Here is a 26,962-nt window from a genome sequence, read left to right as displayed (position 1 = left end):
AATCACTTTTGCCTCTGCCTGTGGCTACTGTTGATCTTTTATTCTGTGGATTCTCCCAAGCTATGAGTTTTCTGACCCACCTAACATTGCCTTGAAAGGCAATGTTAGGTGGGACACTTAAATAGGCTGCAAATATTCTTGCAGCCTATTTAAGTGTATCCCATCCATGTAGAAGCAGTCTATCCTGCTAGCAAGCACAGACCACGCTGAAAAAAATTATACCCCACGAGCCTTGCACAATCTCTCCAGGGCTGAATTGATTGACAAGGCTCTCATCATATACTCCCTCCTATCACATCTGGGCAGAATTGCAGACATTTTCAAATTTAACCCTAACACAACTTTTTTTCAACATTGACCTGTACTTGAGTAAATCTGCAGATCTCTTACTCTTAAGGTCATTAGTGTCAACATGTACAACAATATCACCTTTGGTCCCCTTAAAAGATATCTGCTCTACATCATCAACATTTGCTCCTGGCAGACATACCCTGGTCCTGTTCCTCCTATCCTTTTTGCATATATTTCCAGTCTCTGACAATAGTCACCGACAATAACTAGCTCCTGTGGGACCATCACATTCTGCCTGGAGATTGCTGCTGTGTTGCCTGATGCACAGGAGTGAGCTCTGTCATTGAGTTGGGCAGCTGAGAACTTGGTCCCCTCATTAATTTCTTCGAGGGCATCTATCCTACACCTCAAACTCTCATAGATGCCCATCAGAATGCTGAGTTGATGCCTAATTTCTTCACACTCTTCGCACCTGGCACACAAAGACATCCCCCTTGGTTAGATGATGTCCTGTTCCAGATAGTCCATAAACATTTCCATTTTTTTAGACTGTGATGCATTGGAGAATCTCCCCCTTTGGTTCTCCTCCGAACCAACAGCACTCCTGCTACTTTGTACCTGTTGTTTTGCCACTCTAGTCTGGGTCATGATTCCGTTTCAAGTACAATTTAATTAACAATGAATTTTAATAAGATTAATAAATTTTACTGATTAATTGATAATACTATACTAAGCTAACAGACTTCTAAGGCAGTGCTACGTATTATGCTATGAAGTTTTATGTTAAACCTTATGCTATCAAGTTTGGTATATACATTATGCTATTCCATATCGATCTAATGTACTATAACAATGGCGGCAAGTTACAAATGGTAAAATCTATGGACATCAAATATTAACTTTAAAAATCGCTATCTAAATAAAAATTAAACCAAGGAGCATTACTAGACCTATACAGCTACTTCTAGAAAATAAATTAATGTGACAAAAATCAATGGTTTTTGAGTAGCTTAAATGTTTGAAAGTTAGTACTGTATTAATAATAGGTTAATGAAAAAATACTCTTGGAATACTATTGTTATTTCAGATATAAATTTTTTGCAAATTATAATTAAAATGAAAATATATAAAAACTCAAAAGAATTTGAGTTTAAGTATAAAAGATAAACTTGATCTAAATATTTGCAACAGTACCCTTTGCTTAATTAACCATTGACATTTAAGCTACTCAAAAACCAAGGAATAGTTGGGAAAGAAAAAAACATTAAAATAATGATATCACAAAAATGAATAATATAATTTAAAAATAACAGAAAAATGAGATACTCCTATAAACATGGCTACCACACAAGAATTAATATTTATTCGCTGAATTTTTATTTAGAAAATATACAATCTTAATTATACATACAATAACAGAAAATGAGCAAGGAATATCTTTCAAGCAGTTGTCGCTACATGAAATTAAATATATAAAATAAATGGCATACTATGTGTTATTGTGCATTATATTGAGTTGTGAGTTGTTTATATTTACCTTAAATATTATTCCTATTTGAGATAAAAAATATATAGCTGCAGTGAAGTGTTTCTGGGTAGAATTCCTCCTGTTGTGTACTAAAAGCAAAAAATGTGTGTAATCCTGCTTGAATAATATCAGAAACCAAATATTTGCAACGTATTATAGTATATCATTTCAAATTCAATTAAATGAAAAATAACATTTGAAGTGTTATTAAAATGTCTAAGCTAAAAGATATATTTTTTTAATATTAAAACACTGAAATACACATTTTAGCTTCTGGTTTTAGTAATGATCCTAAAGATGACTACCAATATAAAATTCATACACAAAAGTATATGACAATTATCTTCTGGATGAGAATTGTAGGATGGTGTTATAGGGTGATATTAAGTGAAGGGTACTGTTTCAAATATTTAGATCAAGTTTATCTTTTATATTTAAACTCAAATTCTTTTACGAGTTTTTATATATTTTTGTTTTAATTATAATTTGCAAAAAAAATTTAATAATATCTGAAATAATAGTATTCCAAGTTTCTATTTTTTTATTAACCTTCTTATTAATCCTAACTTTCAAACATTTAAGCTACTCAAAAACCACTGATTCTACATAAGATATGCTTCAGATAAAAAAAAATGCCTAATTGAAATCTATAACTTTGCAATTGATATTTTTTTTCTCCCTCTCTCCAAACTATTACAAATATGAAAATGAATTCCTCCATTAGATGGTGCTGTTCATCGTTAAAAGGAGCACTCTCTCAACTTCCTATCACCACTGACCATAGCATGCAGGAGATAATTAGCAAGACATTAAATTCTCAACCCTATATACATACATATTGATTAAAAAAATAGTTTAATAAATGACTTCATGTGTGCACACTCACAACATGAAGTCAGATATTTATTCATGAGCTGTTTTCATAACATGGCTTTCAATAAACTTTTTTTTTTTAACTTGTTTAAAAAATTTTTAACAAATTTTTAGCTATTTTTAACAAGTTTAACATGTTCACTGCCATTTATATTTGCAAGGGTCCATTCTTTGTGTCTTTAGTAACTTATATTTTTTCTATATTTTGATTCAATATCATTCTTCGTTTGTATTTCTCTGGGGTGTTGGAACAAGTAGGCACTGCTTTTTAGCAGTGCCTACTTGTTGTAAATGGAAAGGATTTCATCTGTGAAGAATCAATACTTCAAGTAACACAGCATCTGTTGTTTGTAGCACTCTAACATCAACATATGCATTTGAATGAGATTCAGAATCTGCATCACTTGAACAGAATTCTATTTCAGTATCAGATGACATATAAAAGCTGATTCAGTGCCATCAGCTTCAACATACCATCCATTCCTGTTCCTTTTTAGTCCTGATGTCCCAGGCTATGGGATCCATTATAACAATCCGTTAAGGTAAAATTTTAGAGGAAAACACTTTGGACACAAAATTTTATCAGTAGACATACACTAAGGATATTTTGTTTTTCACACACTGAAGAATTAAAATTCAGCAGGCATAATCTTCAACAAATTTTACCTTTTCTTCTTGTGTAAAATACCAACCTAAATAAAATAACTTCAACACAAGCAAAGAACGATGAAACTGTGAACCAAGTATACGGCTTTTATAGTGCTCTCTAGACAGTGCAATTGACATGAAGCAAAATCCCAGCTGTAAAGAAAATAGCCCATAGTTCAGTGTTCCGATATTGATCAGTTGTTCATTTCATGTGCATTCCCTTTTACAGCACTTATTTATTGACCACAATTGAATGGACTCATTTGTGTTAAGGCATAATACTTGTGGTTCATTTTGATGCAAGTTTGTGTTCTGGAAGTGAACAAGTTAAAAAAAAAAGTGACCACCACTACCCCACTCCAATGCAAATGAGGTTCCCAAAAACCAGAAAATCACCAACAAATAAAAAAAAAAAAAAATAAATAAATAAATAAAAATTATTTTGAAATTTCTGGAAGTGACAGTGCCACTTCCAGAAATAGTATTTAGAAGTCGATGCTTTTTCAAAGTCATTTGACTGTACTGCTACAGCCTCTCTACTTGAAACTGGTAGCAATGCAGCCTATTTTTATTGTTCAATATTTTCTGGTTGGTAGTTCCCATGATCTTCTCTTCTTTTGGTGGGTTTTTGTAATTTAATCTATCTGTATATATACATGTGAGGTGTGCCAATAAAGTTACCAGACTGGTGATGTTGCAGTTACGTTCAACGAGTTCGAAAATAAACAGAAGTGGTAAATTGTAGTTCAAACTTCCTCCAACAGATGGTGGTACAGAGGTTGTCCAGTAGGCTGACAGGTTTAAGTAACAACCAGTTGTTTCGTTAGTAGCATTAGCATTCCATGTCATAATTTTGCAATGGAGCAACAAATGAATATCAAATTTTGCTTTAAACTGGGAAAATCTACAACAGAAATATGTGATTCGTTAAAAACTGTTTATGGTGAGGAAACATTGTACCAGTGTGTTTGAATAGCATAAGCAGTTCAAAGATGAGGATTTTCGTGGTGACTCAAAAAAGTAGGCATCCATCAACCTCTCAAAATGAGGACAGAATTGCAAGAGTCCAGGAAATTGTGGCAAGAGAATGTCATTTGACCCTCAGAATAATGGTTGAGTTGGATATGAATAAGGAGACGGTTCATCAAATTCTGCATGAAGGCTTAGAGAAAAGGAAGGTCTGTGTAAAATTTGTGCTGCACAGCTTCACAGATGAACAGAAGCAATGAAGTATCATCGTGCAAAGACTTCACCAGACTTGTCAAGACAATTGTAATTTCTTTGACTGTATTGCCACTGGAGAGGTGTGTTGGATACTCGGAAATGAAGCAGCAGTGCATGCAATGAACTTCAAAATCATCAAGGCACAAAAGTTTTGTTTACAGAAGTCCAGGATCAAGATGCTGCTGATCATGTTTTTTCAACAAATACGGTGCGATTCTAAGGAATTAGTAGCTAAAGGAAAGAGTTAATGCTGTTTCCTACATATAGGCGCTTCAAAGACTACTGAAGGCATTTCCCAGGTGAGGCAGAAATTTTGAGAGAAAAGCTGCTGGTTCTTGTTGATGACAATGCTCCTGACAATTCTGCACTTGTTGTGAAGCCATTTCTGACAAAATATAGCATTGTGCAGATAAAACATCCAGCCTACTCTCCTAATCTAGTACCAGTGGACTTCCTCTCTCTCTCTCCCCCAAGGTGAAAACTGCTCTCAAAAGGCAAGAGATTTCAGAATGTTGAGAACAAAGTAAAACATAACCACTGAACTGAACATCTTTTTGGACTCCTTTGCTGACTCTTTTCAGAAACTTTTAGAATGGTGTAATAAATGCATTCACTCTAGTGGTGATTACTTGATTACTTTGAATAAAAATAAAACCATTTTAAGCTCCTTCACTTTGTATTCTTCTTATTACAACAGCCTGAGAACTTTACTGCCACACTTTATATATATATATATATCACTAAATTGTACATTTTTATATAAAAAAAGAAAAGTACACATGCACAAAGAAGTTTCTTCTATATCAATGTGTGAAAATTTAATATAAAACTTACAAATCAAGCAGACAATTTCTTATGATAAAAACACATCCTTTTAATGGATGAAAATTCAACAATGCTTCACAATTCCAACAAAAAAAGTGCCCAATTTTCCTGAGTGATTCACTTATTATTCAGATCTATCATAAAAGGGAAGGAGCACAGATGAAGATGAAAATGACAATGAAAAACTAAAATGATTCACAAAAATATACCAATTTGTTTTCACTTATGTTACACTGAATTTACAATGATAAAGTAATTTTCTACAGAAATTTAATACAGATGAAAAATTAAAGGAATAATACAGTATATGCATTAAATGCCTTTAAATTACATGCTTACTGAATAAATTCTTGCACTTTTAAATGCAAAATATTTAAAACAAAATTAATTTATTTGTTACCAATATGCAAAAGAAACAAAAAATAAATAAAAATATATAAGGCTATACATTGCACAATTTGTAAACTATTCAGTTCCTTTGCTGAGTTATGTAGCATTTAAAATAATATTTTCAGAAATGTATGAAATGCAGTAGAAAAATAAAAAATAGTTAATCTTATTAAATGTATAAAAACATGATTTCTAACTGCATGCTAACTAAAAAAGTAAACTGCCATAATAAAACATTTAAAAATCTATAAACACAACAGAAAAGAATATCCTCCAATAAAATTTAACTAAAGAAAACAGTCATATCTGAAAGAAAAAAAAAAATAAAAAGTCTAAATGTAAAGATGACAAACAACACACGCTAAAATTTTTTTTACTACAAAGAAAGGAGCACCTATGAATTCTTCTGTTGAGAAGACAAAGCACCTAACAATGAATTAGGTACACAAAATGAAATCATAAGGAACGATTTCTGGTACAAACAATTCAGCTGCCACATTTGTAACAATACATAAATACTATAAATTTATATTTTATTATATCTATTATTTATGCTCTATCATGTAAAATCTTTAAAATTTCTTGGCACTTAATTTCTGCAGTTCTTCTGTGTTGCTCAATTTCTTGAATAACCTGGAATTAAAATATATTAAATACAATTAAACTGTGAATTGCAATATTGAAATACTTAAAGTAAATATACTATTTTCACTTAGGTAATATGCAAAAAAGAAGTACTAAAAGTACTCAAACATTAATTGGCAAGTGGAATTTGATTGATTTGGTAGTTGTTGGTGCATCGGCTTCTGTGGCTATATTGCACCTCCCAAGGTTTTGGAAGTACTTTGATCCAAGCCCGAGGCGGGAATCGAACCCGCGACCTTTGGGCTGCCGGGCAGGTTCTTTACCCACTCGGCTAGCCCGGTCGGCTGGCAAGTGGAATGTACAGAAGTATGTTTATCTTAAAATTTTATTGGAAGCAACTAAAAGAGACGTCAGTATATTGGTGGTTCTCAACATCTTCCCTTCTTTTTGGTGAGTTTGTGTTGTATATATCCATTATGTGCCATCTCCTTCCAGGAGGTTGACTGCCTAGGGTCTCTATCTTCCCTCTGCTCAGCCACCCTTGCAATTCTTTGTATTTGAGCCCACTCCAATCCGCTATGTTCCCTATCTATGATTGTCTGGGTCGTCCTCTTTCTCTTTTGTCTTCTATTTTTCCTTCTATTAGCAGTTTCTGAATGTAATTTTTTTCTAATCAGATGGCCCACATATGCTATTTTCCATTGCTTCAGTGTATTTTTAGTTTTTGCCATTTTCAGTACATCTTCATTCCTTAGTTTTCTTTTCCATGATATTTTCATCATTCACCTATATGTCAACATTTCAAAAGCATTGATTTTATTTTTAATATTTTTGCTTAGAGTCCATGTTTCTGCACCATATGAGAACACAGACCACAAAGCATTTATTAATTCTAATCCTTGTTTTGACATCCTGGTCTCAGGCTAATCTTTTTATGTTCATAAATGCCTTTTTTGCCTCTCAAAGAGGAAAGGAACTCTTCTGTTCCTTTTCTCTTTGTTTCTTCCATCACTGGTTACTGTGTGTCAAAGGTATACAAATTTGTCCACTTGTTCTATCCTTTCTTCATTTATTTCTATTCTTATTTTTAGGACATTTTCCCTATTGCTGATGGCCATTACTTTTGTCTTCTTCACATTAATGTTCATTCCCCATTCCTTTCCCTTTCTGTTCAGCACATCTACAGTTAATTGCAGGTCTTCTTCATTTTCAATTAGTAGGGTCGCATAATCAGCATATTGTAAGTTATTTATATTTTTCCACCTACGTTGACTCCTCTCAGCTCTTCAATCTCTCTGAATATCATTTCTGTGTATCGGTTGAAGAGGCATGGTGCCAGCATGCATCCTTGCTTTATCCTAATTTCTGCTGATGTATGGTCTTCAGTTCTTATGTCTGCTGTTTGGTTCCAGTAAAGGTTAGCAATTAGTTTCACACCTTTTCCAATATCTTGCAGATACTTTATCAGTTTAACATAGTTCACCCTGTCAAAGACTTTTTCATAATCTACGAAGCATATCAGAACAACTTTTTTCATTTCTCTATATCTCTCATAAATGGTTCTTCCTTCCCTTCCCTTGTTCCTTTTCTAAAACCACTTTGTTTTGTATCTACTTCTCGTTCAATTTTATTCTTTATTCTGTAAGCAATTATTCTGAGTAATATTTTAGTTACATGGCTCATAATCCATATGGTTCTGAAGTCTTCACAGTCCTGACTGTTTTGCTTTTTGGGAGAAAATTATATCAATGTCACAAATCAGAATTCATCAGGTCTTTTGGGAATTTTCCTGTGTTATATATTAGATTAAAATCTTTGTTAGGCTATTTATTGCAGTATCATTCAATATTTTTAAAATTTCTGAATATGCTTCATCAGTCATAATTGCCTGTTGCTTTTCCATCCTTCATTGCTTTAATGGCTCTTATTACCTCTTCCCTTTAGGATTTTCGGCCCTTCCTTCCTCATTAATTTCTGCATAGCAGTTTCCTCTGTCATCGTCATACAGTTCCTGTATATATCAGCCCATCTACTGAAGATATCCTCTTTTCCCATAAAATGTTTCCATATCTGTCTTTTATACAGCTGTTTCCTTTCTTTCTATTCTTTCTTAAAGATAATTTATTTTTTGGAACATTTCCATGGTTTTGAAGTTCCTCTCTAACTCTTCAATTTCTTTACATTTATTATTTATCCAGCTGTCCTTTGCTTTTCAGCATTCCTGTCTGATCCTCCTGTCTAAACTTTTATATTGCCATTTGCCTCGATTTTGTTTTTTTTCTGTTTTCCAACAATAAGAGTATACCCTCTGTCATACAGTTTTGCTTTCTTATTCTGTTCACATTTTAAAGACTTTTTTTTGTTGTGTCTTTCAATGTTTCTTTAACCCTATTCTAAAGGAAATCAATCAGTCCTTGGTCTTCCGTTCTGTTCTTTTTGTAGTATTTTACCACTAATTCACTTAGTGTGTTCAGTTTTTTGTTTACTTCTTCAATAGCACACCAAATTGCTAGACAGCACTGTTAGGCCTTTGCATGGCATATTTCTTCTTGTATCACTGTTTTTCAGTTTTAGCTTGATTTTTATCACACTCTTTCCAAAATGTTTGTTTCTTAATATATATATATATTAGGGCATGATTGTATTTAATTTTTGAGTTTGCATTAGTGGTGTAATTTATATTTGGGTGGCAGACATTAAGGCCTAACTGTGCTGTCTAGCAATTTGGTGTGCTATTGGAGTGCTAGCAATTTGAACACCAAATTTTGAGACAGCACAGTTAGGCCTTAATGCCTGAAATGCCTCCCATCCAAATATAAATTACACCATTAAAATGCAAACCCAAAAATTAAATAGAATTATGCCCTAATACAATTAATGTGCATATAATGCTTAATCGGTAATTTCTACAATAGCATTAATGCCACATACACTACAACCACACTGCAACAGAAAGTTTATTCATTAAAGAGTATAAAACTTAAAATTAGCAATTATATGTGTGTGTGTGTGTGTGTGTGCGCGCGTGTGTGTGTAAGCCAAATTAAAATAGGATATTTGCCAGTAGCAGGGGAAATATTTTTGGATTAATTGGATTATATATATATTAAGGATAATATAAAGAACCATTGGAATAAGTAAATCAATCCAATAATAATACCATCAGGGATCTAAGAAAACGCAAAAAAAAAAAAAAATATGTATATATATAAAATCGCTTTTTACCGACAATCTAGATGACTTCAACTGGGGCCAACCACCCAGAATGAAGGCAAAAAATGACAAGAAGTTCTCTGTTTCTGTGATGATCAATATATGCTAAGTAATTTAAATCTAACCAAATATAAGCCAGTATAGGCCGGATGTAAATCGAATATATATAAATCGAAAGAAGATAATAAAAGTTAAAAAAAAAAAAATTTAGAAATATTAGAATCAAAGGTAAGAAATATAAGTAAACATCCGGCCTATATTGGCTTATATTTGGTTAGATTTAAATTACTTAGCATATATTGATCATCACAGAAACAGAGAACTTCTTGTCGTTTTTTGCCTTCATTCTGGGTGGTTGGCCCCAGTTGAAGTCATCTAGATTGTCGGTAAAAAGCGATAATATATATATATATATATATATATATATATATATATTAATAGTTATATTAGTGAAAAAGGAAAGAAAGTTAAAAGACAATAACTAATATTTATGGGTTAATGCAGTTGCAAGCAATCATGCAATACACCCATAATGTCTATAGAATATTATTAGAAAAAGTAAATCAATCCAATACTAAGAATACCATCAGGGACTTAAGAAAACGCAAAAAAAAAAAAAAAAAAAAATTATTATTATCGCTTTTTACCGACAATCTAGATGACTTCAACTGGGGCCAACCACCCAGAATGAAGGCAAAAAACGACAAGAAGTTCTCTGTTTCTGTGATGATCAATATATGCTAAGTAATTTAAATCTAAACCAAATATAAACCAGTATAGGCCGAATATAAATCGAATGAAGATAATTAATTAAGAAAAAATTTTGAAATATTAGAATCAAAGGTAAGAAATATAAGTAAAATATAAATGTAAGCATATATTAATCATCGTTGACCCGACAGAGAACGTAATTTAATGATTAAAATAAGATTAAATATATAATACATACTACATTTGACCGTATCTAGGACATAATGTAATAGTCGTCAAAATAATATGTGGTGCCCCCTATGTGATGGATACGGTAAAAATAAATAATTAAATTAACGCAAAGAGAAACATGCAGATAGTAAGAAGAAAAACTAAAGGAGTAGGAAAAATAGAACCTGAACTCCACAAAGGCGAAAAATAATGGTATAGATAAGAAATAGTTTCTCCTACGTCCTCGGATTGCCCTAATAATTTCGGAGAAATAAAAATAAAGAGTGTAGGACAGCTTAAAGGCATTACAAGATATAAGTTGTGGCTCAGGTATGCCCGGGATCGCAAACCCGTTCCTATAGTAGGACCCTGAGCTGAATTTGCATGTTATCTCAGCGTGAATTTAAGTAAATTTAAATGAATTTAACTATATGTATTAAAAAAAAAAAAAAATGATACACTGTAATTTGCAAGCCGGTGGGTACAAGTTTTCTACGCCATAAGACACCAAGAATGCAAAGTGTATCCTATTTACATATATACATGGCACTAAATATAACGATTTAATTGAAAATTATATTGAAACGATAGGTTCAGAAAACAAATTTTTGAAATTAATTATGCTTATTGCTTTCCTGAAGTGATATTTCAGGTAAGCGATAGGGAAATTATTATTAATCAACTTGCCGTACAACGCTGTTAAGCCTGTTGAACAATTTTTACTACTATTGCAGATATAAGCAATCCTTAAACATTGCGATAAAATTATATTAGCATGCACTGATTTTGATACATTAGATTTCCAGTTTGTAAGGCTGACTACGTTAAAATTAAATGCATCTCTTTTATTATATACGTTTACGTCTATTTTATTATTATGGAATATTTCTATATGAAGATCCAAGTAATTTGCTATAGTATCGGAACTATTAGTTTTTTCCAATACAAGTTCTACTGGATATAATTTACCGTAATCCTGGACAAAATGTGGACAATTAAAAACACATATATCATCTACATATCTGTATATAAGTAGGTTATCTTGAAATTCTCTTTCTGTATAATACAGATAAAGGTTTGCGATTATGCTTGATGCTGGACTTCCCATAGGGGTGCCAGTCACTTGTAAGTATAACGAAGTTCCGTCATATACATAATTATTAAAGATGCATAATTTTATTAGAGAATCCCAATAGGTTAAATCAACCTTTATAGCATTTTTATTTTCTAAATATAGTTTCTGGAGGACGACTTTTAAATTATCAAGATTAATACTCGTAAATAGACTGTTAAAGTCAAATGTTTGTATTTGATGAATATAATTTGATTAATAATAATTTCCCTATCGCTTACCTGAAATATCACTTCAGGAAAGCAATAAGCATAATTAATTTCAAAAATTTGTTTTCTGAACCTATCGTTTCAATATAATTTTCAATTAAATCGTTATATTTAGTGCCATGTATATATGTAAATAGGATACACTTTGCATTCTTGGTGTCTTATGGCGTAGAAAACTTGTACCCACCGGCTTGCAAATTACAGTGTATCATTTTTTTTTTTTTTTTAATACATATAGTTAAATTCATTTAAATTTACTTAAATTCACGCTGAGATAACATGCAAATTCAGCTCAGGGTCCTACTATAGGAACGGGTTTGCGATCCCGGGCATACCTGAGCCACAACTTATATCTTGTAATGCCTTTAAGCTGTCCTACACTCTTTATTTTTATTTCTCCGAAATTATTAGGGCAATCCGAGGACGTAGGAGAAACTATTTCTTATCTATACCACTATTTTTCGCCTTTGTGGAGTTCAGGTTCTATTTTTCCTACTCCTTTAGTTTTTCTTCTTACTATCTGCATGTTTCTCTTTGCGTTAATTTAATTATTTATTTATTTTTACCGTATCCATCACATAGGGGGCACCACATATTATTTTGACGACTATTACATTATGTCCTAGATACGGTCAAATGTAGTATGTATTATATATTTAATCTTATTTTAATCATTAAATTATGTTCTCTGTCGGGTCAACGATGATTAATATATGCTTACATTTATATTTTACTTATATTTCTTACCTTTGATTCTAATATTTCAAAATTTTTTCTTAATTAATTATCTTCATTCGATTTATTTATATTCGATTTATATTCGGCCTATACTGGTTTATATTTGGTTTAGATTTAAATTACTTAGCATATATTGATCATCACAGAAACAGAGAACTTCTTGTCGTTTTTTGCTTCATTCTGGGTGGTTGGCCCCAGTTGAAGTCATCTAGATTGTCGGTAAAAAGCGATAATAATAATTTTTTTTTTTTTTTGTTTTTTGCGTTTTCTTAAGTCCCTGATGGTATTCTTAGTATTGGATTGATTTACTTTTTCTAATAATATTCTATATATATATATATATATATATATATATTTTTTTTTTTTTGCGTTTTCTTAGATCCCTGATGGTATTATTATTGGATTGATTTACTTATTCCAATGGTCCTTTATATTATCGACATTATGGGTGTATTGCATGATTGCTTGCAACTGCATTGACTCATAAATATTATTTACATATTAGTTACAGTTATTGTCGTTTTAACTTTCTTTATTTTTTATCAATAATTATAAATATATATATATATATATATATATATATATATATATATATATATATACTTTTTTATTATTATTATTTTTTTAATAAACAGATTAAAACTGATTAAAACAGATACAGATTAAAATTGCAAAATATATATCACTAAAATCAGTACTTTTTTTTTTTTTTTTGAAAAAGGAAAGTACACACATGGGGAGTTTCTTCTATATCAATGTATGAGAATATTCAAATCAGGTCAGTTTGACTGTTATGGTAAAAGGAAAACCTAAGTTTCTGGGACAAGAAAAATTCATTCTTTGTCTGATGCAGACCAATTTGGCCACAGTGTGAAAAAGCATCATAAAAGTTCATCTCAACAGAAATTGAACCAAGACTTTCACATGATGTGGAAGTACATAACCACCATATCAGCCACGAGGGCACATGGAAGTACTTTCCTTAAATTAGATTTTTATCAATTCCAAAAATTACTTTATTTTTTAAAATCTAAAAATTATTTGGGGATTAATTCATGTTGTACTAATTATCGCAACGTAGTCTGTATACCACTGCGACTCACAAATAATAAACGGTAGTGAAAAGACAGCAAATGTCGGTCAAAATATTTAATATTAAAAATCTGTACATATAAAATATTCTCCATTACATACATATATAATTATGTGGTAAGTAACTACATTATGTATCAAAATTAAACTTCAAATGCCAATTAAAATCATGAATCTATTAATCTGATGGCCCTGGGCTGTTGAGTTTTCATACCTTTGGTTGATTTTGGGTTGTACTTTGACCCTCTTCCTAGTAAACTAAAAGGGGATTTACTTTAAAATCCCCCACAGCGTTACCACTCAACAATAAAGTCAACCAATCCTTTGCCACTTTGAAGTCTGGCATGTTTTTTTCTTCTTTCAATATGAAACTTCTTTTAGGCATTTGTTTACAAAAAAAAGTCCTGTTTCATCTATGTTAAAAACTTGTTCAGAAGTATAACACCTCTCTTCAATAATTTTAAGTTCTTTTTGAAAGTTTCAGCTCCTTCTTGATCTGCACTTACGGCTTCTCCCTGAATTTTAAATCTATTGAACCAGCCCTTACTAGATTTAAATGGTTCCACTCTTTTTTTTTTTTTTTTTTTTTTTAAGGTGAGCTTTCTTCAGATCATCATATAGGCTGATCACTTTTTATTTAATATTTAACTTAATGGAATTGTGTGTCAGATATTATCTTCAATAAAATTATTTAGAAGTCTCTCCATTTCAATTATAATAGCCAGCCTAGCCATAACCAATTTAGTTGCTTGCAGTGGAACAGCTGTCTTTTCCACTGCTAAAATTAATTCTTTATTTTTTATAATTGTTCTTACAGTTGAATCTGCCAATCCTAAATGATTGCACACATCCACTTGTCATTGAACGGAATCGATTCACTTCAAAACGTATAATTTTATTTTCAAATTCAGTCTTTTTCTTAGTTAGTAGGCTTCGTACTGCATCCAGACGTTGCTTTTTAATTCTTATCCAGCAAATATCATAAGCAATATACTTGATCATTTTTTAAAATATTGATCTCGGAACTACGTAACAAGCCACCGTACTGCAATTAAATTAGTGTGGAAGAAAATTTCACTGAGCATGGGAAAATTTCACAAGTCGGCCATGGGAAATTTTTTAATGCTGCTTTGCTATTCATTTTCAAGCTATCGACTACATCAGATGAAAAGTTTTCGTTAAACATACCAAAAATTTACTCTGTATGCTGGTAAAAGAGCATTATAGCAAGTTGTGACAGCATTAGAGTGAGATATGGGTTATAATAAAAGAACAGCGTTACAGCGAATCGGCGTAGAGCGAACTGCGTTATAATGAGGGCTTGCTGTATTCAAAGAATTCAAGACAGTGAATTATACAAAAGGTTTCTGCCTTATGTATTATTCACATTCTTCCAGGGCGATGTATGGGCGTAGTATAAGTTGTGCCCCTAGTAAGAAATTACAATCTGTGCATTCCCACTGTAAAAAAACTCCTATTCCACACAAAGGAAGATAGTCATAAAAAATATTACACTGGTTCCAATGCGAGCAACATCAGTGCTATTAGGCACTACAAAAACTGCTTGGAAAATAATATAAAAGCTATTTGCAAGGTTAATTTCACTAAATCAGCCATGACTGTATACTCATAATAACTGCAATGAAACATACCAACTGTCTATGATCGAAACGTTATTAAAATAATAATAAAATAAGACGATAAAATTTGTTGTAAAAATAAAATAAAATACACTGACTATAAAGTTAAAAGTGATAAAATGGTAGATATTAAAATATATGAAATTAAAATATGCAAAATTAAAAGCAATAAAAACAACCATAGCTTTCAGAGGCAGCTGACTCCTTTGTCAACAGTAAAACTTAACTGTTATGACACATCCTTAAATAACATCAGCAGGATCACGGCTCACAGCATATGTTACCACAGGAGCATGGGCATTATCATTATCCTCCATATGTGCACGGAGACCAGAAATGGCTCGGGAGCATGCCAGGCAGAACCATTCATCCCATCCAAGAATTACAGTTTCAAAGAGGGGATGAATACAGATTTCCTATCTCTATTGATGGTATTATGTTCTGAAGAACATATCTGCAAGCTCTCGAGCCATTTGCTGTTCCAATACCTATGCAAACAATTAATGATGACAGCACTGCCTGGAGAAATTTGGTGGTTCTTCTCCCAGAAGTGTTCAGCCACTGCAGATTTCCCATAGTCCATGGCCTTCATTGCATTAATATGTTCCCCCATACGATCTTGAACCTGCATTTTGTCCTGCCAATATAGCACTCCCCACAGTCCGGACATTTGATCTCATATATAACCCCACTTGTACCCTCAATAGATACAGGATCTTTTACCTTTGACATAGCTGTGGCGATCTTTGGCCTGGCAGCTTCACATAGTATCTGACAAGTGTGTAATATTCTAGAGATCTGCTCTTTTATGCCTGGATAATAAGGAACGTATTGGTGGCAATGGGTGAGAATGCCTCTTTTTGCCCATGTTCCGCTTCTCAGATATGTTTGTTCAAGATCTGGAGGTACCCACATTTTCGGAGATCCACCGTGAAACATTTAATCTCCTCTTTTCTATCCTTGGAGGAGATACAGCGGGATTCAGCGGGATTAGAGCCCTATCCAATAGGGCTCTAATTACACTGTTCTTATGATTGTTGGCTTGTGCTGTGTTATAATGCATGTATTGTCCCTGGCACATAGGTTTCCTATACACTCAATTTTACTCTGGGGCCATCGCTAAAAACCAACACATCAAGGAAAGGGAGGGTACCGTCTATTTCCATCTCCGAGGTGAACTGAATGAAAGGGGAGAAACCGCTGAGGAAGCTGAGAACCTCGTCCTCTCCTTCCCACTGTACAACGCCAAATGTAATGTCAAAATAGCATCTCCATGCACGCATGGGGGGGGGGGGAGCAGCCCCATCAAAAATTCTGGCCTTCAGTTCTTCCATGGCTAAGTTTGGAACAATAGCATTAATTGGAGAGCCTATAGCTACGCCACGAACCTGCTTATACACAGTATCTTGAAATAACATGGTGGCACTAGAAAGACAGTTCTACACAGCTACAAATATCTTCTATACTACTCAAGGAAGTCCTTTCCCTTAAGGTGTCATCCCTCTCCAATGCCATATGTACACACTTCACACCAAGCTCAATGGGGATGCATGTGAATAAAGACACATCAAATGACACCACAGCCTCACAATCTTCAGTTACCTGAGCATGTCTAAATTGCACAGTCTCTACTGTCTTTGATGGTAAGGTTTGAACGGCCTACAACAGGAGATATCAGTTTAGGTAAAAATCTAGACAGTGCATGTGCAGGACTGCCCACAAATGATAGAATTGGTCTAAATGGAATTTATACCTTGTGAATTCTTTAGACCTCACCTTATGAATTTTTGGTAGGCCATAAAATCTATGCAACTGGCATCCTGTGTCCAATAGGTGTTTCTTGGAGATCTTTCTGGCATTCAGCCAACCCCGCAGGATTTTGTTGACATCGTTCTAATCCTACAACGGGTCAGTTTATAGGTTGTCCTATTGTTTAACAGTTCCAAGACTTTGTTATGGTAATCTACTTTGTTGAGGATCACAGTTGACCTCCCTTTGTCTGTGGGTAAAACAACAATGTTGTTATCCTGTCTAAACTCCCTAAGAGAGGTTGCAAAGAAGTGTTCCCTTGCAACATTTCTTTGCAACTGAGGACGAGAGTTGCCGGTGCGGACGTGCCTTTCTGCCGCTTGTGGAACAGAGAATTTTTTCTGATTTATTTTCTGCTTTATTAGCTTAAATTGACATATTAACTTATTTTCTAGAGTAGCTTTATATTCTTATTTACGGTACTTAAGTTTAAAGTAACTTAGATAGAGATATTGTAGGTATTACTTAGTATAGGAAAGGGTATCAAATCCACGTGTTTACCGTTCATAAATAGCCGACATTGTTACGGGAAAATTAATCAGTAAAATCTATTAATCTTGTCGAACTTCATTGGCAATTAAATTGTACTTTTAACTATACATATAACCACTTAGGTTAAGTAACATAAATAATTAGTAAAAATAAATAATTAATACATAACTTGATACGGAAGTTATATAAAGGGATTTCGTAGATAACACTCGTTACTGAAACAAATATTTCGTAGATAACACTCGTTACTGAAACAAATATTTCGTAGATAACACTCATTACTGAAACATAAATATTTCATAGATAACACTCGTTACTGAAACATAAATATAGCGTTATAACTGTGTTGGGATACAAGCTTAGGATTTAATTTTATACTGAAATCGAAATTTTATTGAAAGTAAATCGAAATCATTACTCAAACCAGAGCAGCAAAGCAAAGGGCTCAAGCTAATGGGAATGCTGTGGCTCAGGAGAGAACTGAGGGGGGCAGTTGCCCTCTGAATCACAGCCTTTTAAGATGCACTATTTGCTTGACGTTTGCGGAGCAGTCAGGTATGGAACATGATACTGCCATGGGGGATGTCTTTGTATGTGCGCAATGCAAGGAGTGTAAGGAAATCAGGCGACAACTCAGCGTTGTTATGGGCCTATATGAGAGCTTGAAGGACAGGGTGGATGCCCTCGAAGGATTACAAGTGAGGGGCTCATCAAGCTCTCAGCTGCCCACACCAATGCCAGAGCTTACACTTGGTCATCGCACAACACAGCGGCAACCCCCAAGGCAGAATGTGCAGGTCCCAAAGGAACTAGGTTGTTGGTGACTCTATTGTCAGGGAAACGGGAAACATGATTTGTAAAAAGGATAGGTGGAACAGGACCAGGGTATGTCTGCCAGGGGCAAAAGTTGATGACATTGTAGAGCGGATATCATCTTTTAAGGGCACAAAAGGTGATATAGTTGTACACGCTGGCACTAATGATATTAAGAGTAGGAGACCGGCGGAATTACTTAACAAGTACAGGTCACTGATGACAAAAAGCCGTGAATTAGGGTTGAATTTGAAAGTTTCTGCAATTCTGCCCAGACACGATAGGAGGGAGTATATGATGAGAGCCCTGTCGATCAATTCGGCCCTGGAAAGATTGTGCAGGGCTCAAGGGGTAGAATTTTTTTCAGCCTGGTCTGTACTTGTTAACAGGAGAGACTGCTTCTACAGTGTATCCCATCCCTGTAGAAGCAGTCTACAGTGTATCCCATCCCTGTAGACTGCTTCTACAGGGATGGGATACACTTAAATAGAAAGGGTGCAAGAATGTTTGCTGATGCTATCGAGGCAGTGTTAGGTGGGTCGGAAAACTGCTAGCTTGGGGGGAGACAAAGACGAATAGATTAACAGTAGCCACTGGCAGAGGAGAAATTGATTCTTGAACTGCTTCTATTGGAATGAGGAGCAGCCTGGAAAATAAGATGCAGGATATTACAGAGACTGCTGGGAATCATGGGGGTACAAGTAAACACATGGGTTGTGTTAGGGTGGCTAAGAGGAAGAGCAGGTGCATGTATACTTGCGTGTACACCAATGCTAGGAGTTTAGTAAATAAATTTGATGAATTTGAGTTATTGCTCAAAACATCAAAGGCAGATATTGTTGGGATTTCAGAGACGTGGTGTCACACAGATATAAGGAATGCAGAACTGGCATTTGGGGAGTACAATGTCTACAGAAAGGATAGACAGGATAGGAAGGGAGGAGGGGTTATGCTATTAGTTAAGAAAGTGAAGCCAGTCGACATCGCTGGACAGTGCAGTGTCGAGTCAGTTTGGTGTGACATAAGCATTGGGAGATCAAAATTGAGAGTAGGAGTGTGCTATAGGCCTAATGACTCTGATGAGTATAATAAGAAACTGTACAGAGAAATAGAGTGGGCCAGTAAATCAGAGAGTCTTATAATGGGGGATTTTAATTTCCCAGATATTGACTGGAATTTGGGGGCTGGTCACTCACACACTAGCAAGGCTTTTGTGGATTTATTGGATGATTATTTTCTACATCAGCATGTTCGGGAGGCAACTAGAGGGAGTAATACTCTTGATTTGATTATCAGTAGTGATTCTTCATGCATTAGGAATCTGCAAATAAATGAACCACGAGGTGCCAGTGATCACAGTGTTCTGAAGTGGGAGTTACTCAAAGAGGTAACTACCATTAGGGGTAAAGGGAAGGGGTATTGCTTTCGTAAAGGCGACTACGATGGACTGAGACAGTATTTAAATTCTATACAGTAGGATCAACTGATGATGTTACCAACAGCAAATTCAAAATGGGAAGCATTCAAAGAACTTATCTTGCAAGCTACTAGGCTTTACATACCAACTAAGAAATATTGTTCAAGGTTTAGGCCTAAATGGATGTCAGATGAACTAATGAGGCATATGGCAGAGAAGAAAAATGTATGGGATACATACAAATTAACACGTGACACAGAAGCCTATGATAGATACAAGTTGATCTGTAACCAAGTTACAAAGGAGGTTAGGCAGGCGAAGGCAGATTACGAGAGATCCTTGGCAAGGGATGTGAAGAAAAACAGCAAAGAGTTCTTTACTTATGTAAACTCTAGAAGGAAGGGGATGAATCAGATTGGTCCATTTGATATCGATGGGTCAACTGTTGATGACCTGCTCAGGTAGCTAACAAACTAAATGAATATTTTGCATCGACATTCACACATGAGGAGTTATTCAGCAAGGGGAATGCCAGAGATGTATTCAACTCTAGCAGTAAGCTTGAGAATCTTGTAATAACTGAGAGTAAAGTGAAGGAGAAATTGTTGAAAATAAACACAAGAAAGGCACCTGGGGTGGATGGGATCTATCCAGTTATATTAAAGGAGGCAGCAAAGGAAGTAAGCAAACCCTTAGCCATAATTATGAGAGCTTCCTTGGACTTAGGGGAGGTACCCATGGACTGCAGATGTGCAAATGTGACCCCAATTCACAAGGAAGGATCAAAGGCTGACACAAGTAATTATAGACCTGTGAGTTTAACTTCTGTTCCCGGAAAATTAATGGAGACATTGGTTAAAGAAGCACTGCAGGATCATCTAGACAAGATTTCAGTTATAGCTCGGACACAGCATGGTTTTGTTAAGGGGAAGTCTTGCCTGACCAATTTGATTGGATACTATGATGCAGTCACAAAAGAACTGGATGCAGGGAATAACTTTGATATTATATACTTGGATCTTAGAAAGGCTTTTGATACTGTTGCACATGGAAGACTGCTGCACAAATTGGAGCAGTGTGGCATTGGAGGCAAATTGCTGCTATGGATAAAGGGGTGGTTGAGGGGGAGAAGACAGAGAGTGGTAATCAATGGACACTGCTCATCGTGGACTAATGTTATTAGGGGAGTCCCTCAGGGTTCAGTATTGGGTCCTTTACTGTTCTCTGTATTTATAAATGATATTGATGATATTGATAAATGATAATGATATAAATGGTATATCAAGCTTAATGTCCACGTTTGCAGACGATACGAAGGGTTGTCAAGGACACTACTGACACTATGCTGCTGCAACAGGATCTGGAAAGGTTGAGCAGATGGGCTGAGAGGTGGCAAATGAAGTTTAACATTGACAAATGTAAAGTACTACATATGGGAAACAGCAACCCCAGAGCAACGTATCAACTCTGTGGTACTACACTGACAGTGGTAGAGAATGAAAGGGACCTGGGGGTGGTTGTGCAGGCAGATATGAAGTTCTCTGAGCAGTGCAGACGGGCTGCAAGAGTAGTTCATGGTGTATTGTCAATGATATATAGGAATTTTTCTAGCAGGGATAAGGAGGTGATTATTCCCTTGTATAAGGCAATGGTCAGGCCACACCTAGAGTACTGTATACAGGCCTGGAGGCTTCATTTCAAGAAGGATGTAGAGCTGCTGGAACGAGTACAGAGAAGAGCAACAAGATTAGTGAATGGAACAAAGGGGTGCTCTTACGAAGAAAGGCTTAAGTTTTGCAAATTACAGTGTCTGGAGACTAGGCACCAGCGAGGTGATCTGATAGAGGCGTACAAAGCCTTGAATGGTTTGAGCATGCTCAATGCTGATGGGATTCTTCCTCTTGCTCAGAATAATCACCTGAGAGGGCATAAGTTAAAATTGAGGAAAGAAAGATGTAGGATAGATGTGCGGAAATTTGCCTTTAGCCAGCGGGTGGTTGGTAGGTGGAACAGACTTCCATCCCTTGTCGTTGAAGTTGATAGCCTAAATAAGTTTAAGGCTCAGCTGGACAGGTATTTCGAACGAACAGAGGGGTGAAGTGGAAGTGGTTATTTTTTATTTATTTATTTTACTTTATTTTTTTTTTAGCTGATGCTGCAGTTTTCTTTCTTGCATCAAATGCCTCTACTAATGCTAACACAGACGTTCAGATGTGTTTATGTTTTTTTGGCAGTCTCCAGGGTTCCCCCCCCATTAGCCGCCGTAGCATCTGTTTTAGGCATGTGCTGATGCCTGCAGTGTGGCGAGTGTGGGTGTTTTGAGTGCTTCCTCTGGATTGTTGTGAGATTAGAAGGAGTTGCAAGATTCTGGCTCAAAATCACCAAAGTTCTAGCATGAATTTCATTAGCTATGGTGGCCGGTAACTTGTTCACTGCTCTTTCAATACTCATAGTTATTTCTGCTGTTGAAGGGTTTTGAGCAAGCAATGCAAACTTTGCATCTAAATTCAATACATCCTCTTGTTCCCTAGTTAACCATTTACTGCTCAGATTGCATATGAAACTGAAACCAGAATTCTCATTTCTAATATTATTATCCTCTCCTCCATTAATCTAGCAAACTTATTGACTTGTCTCAGTCTATTTAGCTAGCACCACCCTTGTACTGAGTAAAAAATGTGCAGGGGCCAAATATCTTAAACAATCAAATAACATACCTTTGCATCTCCAAACATAGTTCAAACTCCAAGGTCTTCTGGGGATACCACCAGAAGATCTTGGACTAACATATCTGAGAAGCTGAACATGGCCAAGATCCTGTACCTAATGAGGGTACAAGTAGGGTCATATACGAGATCAATTGTCTGGACTGTGGGGAGTGCTACGTTGGAGAGACAAAATGCAGGTTCAAAGATCGTATAAGGGGTACTATAAGGGGATCATCTAGGGGAATGCAATAAAGACTGTGGACTATGGGAAATCTATTGTAGCTGAACACTTATGGGAGGAGAACCACCAAATTTCCCAGGCAGTGCTGTCATCATTGATTGTTCGCATAGGTATTGGAACCGCAAATGGATCGAGAGCTTGCAGATTTCTTCTTTGGAACATAATTAGGGAGTCTGTATTTATCCCCAATTTTGAAACTAATTCTTGGACGGGATGAATTCCACTTGGCACGCTCCTGAGTCATTTCTTGGTTTCCACGCACATATTGAGATTAATGACAATGCCCATGCTCCTATGGTAACATGCAGCAGGATCCTTAAATAACATCAGCAGGATCACGGCTGTGAGCAGTGATCCTGCTGATGTTATTTAAGGATGTGCGATGATGGTTAAGTTTTACTGTTGATAAAGGAGGCAGGTGCCACTGAAAGCTAAAGTTGTTTTTATCACTTTTAATTTCGCATAGTTTAATTTCGCATATTTTAACTTTACAGTGTATTTTATTTTATTTTTACAACAAATTTTGTCCTGTCTTATTTTATTATTATTTTAATAAAGTTTCAGACATAGACGGTTGGTGACTTTCATTGCAATTATTATTAGTCAGAACTTTCCCAACCCCAGAGGCCTATTTGAAGAAATGACTGTACACTTTTAGCAGACGGGGCTCAGCATTTGCCCAGATTACTAATGCGGACAATATAGTCAAAGAATTCAAAACGGGATGGACTGCATCTCCCCAGATTGCTATGCTAATGATTATTATTGATTTAGAAAGTGACACTATGCCTATCACTGGCCCAATGCTTTCCACATTTGCAATGTCCTGCTTATCATTAACTAAGATATAAGCATCGACATACACCCAAGTCTTTGAGGTTCTGACAGTGCAGAATAAATTTTTATTTGGGGTGGAGAGAAGAGGGAGTGCTTTTCACAACAGCTTGGCATGTGAATTCCCTCATATTGTTCCTAGTAGGTTCTTCCCTACAACAGGAAGGCCAGCACAACAGTTATTACTCTCATGCCTGGCAATTGTAATCAGGAAGATAACTGTCATATATATAAGGTAAGATCAAAAAGTTTCAGGACTGGAATATAATACTTACAGATAATTACATGTAGGTAAGGAAACTACCCTGTATGGCCTTGACCATACAAGGTAGTTTCCTTAACTGCTACTTGTTATATACACTGAGTGATCACTGAATTATGATCACCTACCTAATACTTCGTAGGTCCTCTTTTTGCCCTCAGTACAGCAGCTATCCGACGTGGCATTGATTCAACAAGATGTCAGAAGCGTTTGGGAGGTATGGCCAACCAAGCTGCATGTAATGTGGTCAGCAATCCAGGTATGGAGGCGATTGGTGTATCCAGACGCCTGATATGCCTTTCCATAGTGTCCCACAAGTGCTCTATGGGATTGATATCGGGGGAGTGCGGAGGCCAATCGATATGCTGGAAGTCAGAACTCAGAATGTTCCTCAAACCATTCCTGCACAAGTGCCCGATGGCTCGCCACATTGTCATCTTGGAAGACACCATCGCCATTTGGGAAAAAGTGGAACATAGTGGGGTGTACATAGTCAGCAAGCAGTTGATGATAGCGGAGACCACTGATACGTTGTTCCACATGCACTAGGTTCCTGCCAAGTTCCTGCCAGTGAAACATGCTCCACACCATATAACTGCCTCCACTGGCCTACACTTTTGATACCATGCATGATGGATCAAGAGCCTCATGTTGTTGACGCCAAATCCGTACACGACCATCCATGCTGTGGAGTAAATAACGTGACTCATCCGACCAGTACACCTTCTTCCAGTCTTCTAACATCCAACTTGCATGCTCTTTGCACCAGGTGAGTCTTTTATGCAGATGAATCTTGGTTAGGAGAGGATGCCACAGGGGTCATCTGCTGGTATAGCCCATACGTGCAATACACGGTCATGCAGTGGTGAGCTGTGAATATTTTAACAATGGGCTCACAGTTTTTCCAACTTTCTACCAAGTAAATTTGATCGTTCACAGAAGTGACGTCATCCGCGGCTTCCCACGCTCGGACTACTAGTAGTATGATTAGAGAATGTGACACATTTTCGTGACTGTTATGATATCTGGAGTCAGGGGCGGATTTAGGGGTGGACAGATGTGGCTGATTACCCCTTTAACCATGCGTATAAGTGAATGTGTAAAATGTTCCTGGGTCTATCTAAAAAAAAAAAAACATCTTCAAAACCAGGTCGTCATGCCTCGCCTTACGATGATAACTGGATACAACAGTGTCTGGAGTTCTAACTTTTTAGAATTTTTGAATAGTATGATGTCACAATCATGCTTCCTGAAGTTACTACTGCAATAAGTATGATTGCAACAATACAAATATTTGTCAACAATTTATTTTTTCGTCTCGCATTTTTGTTACATTCCATTGTTAGGTTCCCCTAACAGCTGCGTATGTCGCTTCAACTACAAGATCGGTACAGCAATTAGTGCTGTTTTACAGAGATATTTAGATACATTTCACTCGCAAGTATACATCTCTTACTTTAGTTATCATAAATCCATTGTATCTTGTCTTCCAGAAATTATGAAAATCTGTGAACGATCAATAAAATATTTACAATAAAAAATCTCTTTTATTTCGTAATCGATATATACAAATCAAATACCTAAAAGAAATACGAAGGATGTCTCGCATAAATCATCTACCGCGTGTGCCGAGCACATGCGAAACTTTTTTATGTCTTTTTTTTTAACAACTAAGGAAATATAATAGATACATTTTTTTTCATGATAAAATTTTAATATTGCGAATAAAAAAAAACATGAAATATTTCCCATGTCACAAAAAACATAAAATAACTTTACCAATCACAAAACATTCCACAATATAAAAACAAATATTACATAAAAAACAAACTTTCTAGAAAAAGTACGCAGATTACATGAAAAAAAATTATTTTACAAATATTCAAGAAAAATTTATTCTAAAAATTGCCATATAAAATTTACTTCTTTATTAATATTTGTTGTCGATCTTCTGCTTTGCTCAATAGCTGAGCGATGATTACAGAGGAATGATTTGACGTAATGATCCAGATCAAATTGAAGCAATGGTTTTCCATACAACCCCAGGGGAGCTGGGCTCACATCTGGTGAGTATGGGCTTGGCACACCCAGGGTCCTGAGCTGGATATCATCATTCTTCTCTTTCCTGGTGATTCCCCTTCTACTTTTGCCTCTCTCTTTCTCTCTCTCACAGGGTAACTTGGAATTTTTTTTTTTTTTTTTTTTGGCTGGTGCAGCATAAGCCTCAGGCTTCCTTACACCATATAGATGATAATAATAATTTAGATGTATGGTCATCATAATCTGCAACGTGTTTAATTGTCATAATATTATTCATTAAGCTGAAATCAGCTTCAGCACTGCTAATCGCAATGGTTTCAGAGATATTTTCTGGCTTTCTTAATTGAAAAGGGAATTTCACTCGATTTTAAAGATAAACTGTCTTCGAGACAAAATCTCTAAAATCATTAATTTTTATTTCATATTTTATCAGAAAACTTAAATTTCTTATTTGGCTTTCACCGTCTTGTAACAGAAATGAAAGTTTTTTCACATTCCACGATTTCAGGTAGCATATGTTTAAAATTTCTTTCAATGGTATCGTTATTTTCTTTATTTAATTTAAAATCACCCTGTTGCATTAATAACTTATCCTTTAAGGATAAAACAATGCATTTAATAACTTGTCACGAGGTAATTTTTTTACTTTTGATTCCTTCAAATTCTTTCCACTTCAACATGCTCTCAATTTTACTTTAGTAAAATTTAGCATAATTTTCTTCAGAATTTTTCAAATTAGCAATAGCATTGATAGTTCGAATAATTAATTTATATGCTTTTACCACTGTGATTCTGTAAAGCTTCTGAAAGGTAAGAGAGCTCCTACAGGATGTCGATCATTAGTGCTAAATGGTTAAGAAATTCCAAATTTAAAAGTCGATTTAATAATCTGGAATATTTAATTCAAAATGATTTAATAATCTGGAATATTTAATAATCTGGAATATTTAATTCTGATTCAAAATGTTTGCACAAAGCGGGATAATTCCTCCAATCCACAACTGCCGCCCGCAAGCTACAAGCTACTCATTGTGGCC

At 35.2% G+C, this 26,962-nt stretch overlaps 1 protein-coding gene across 1 annotated transcript in view; it reads right to left on the bottom strand.

The window, feature by feature from the left end:
• Window positions 1-6,270: 6,270 nt before the first annotated feature.
• Window positions 6,271-26,962, bottom strand: part of LOC150090186 (formimidoyltransferase-cyclodeaminase-like) — a 158,260-nt gene continuing 137,568 nt past the window's right edge. The window contains exon 13 of the mRNA XM_090369004.1: window positions 6,271-6,412. Within this exon, the coding sequence (XP_090225130.1) occupies window positions 6,329-6,412 (84 nt within the window). The 3' untranslated portion in view covers window positions 6,271-6,328. The remainder of the gene's footprint in view (window positions 6,413-26,962) is intronic.

Source organism: Mastigoproctus giganteus, chromosome 2, assembly GCF_048544385.1.
Source record: "Mastigoproctus giganteus isolate SK-2022 chromosome 2, ASM4854438v1, whole genome shotgun sequence".
Lineage (NCBI taxonomy): Eukaryota > Metazoa > Arthropoda > Arachnida > Uropygi > Thelyphonidae > Mastigoproctus > Mastigoproctus giganteus.
The sequence above is the reverse complement of the archived record's forward strand: the minus strand, read 5'-3'. Positions and strand labels throughout refer to the sequence as shown.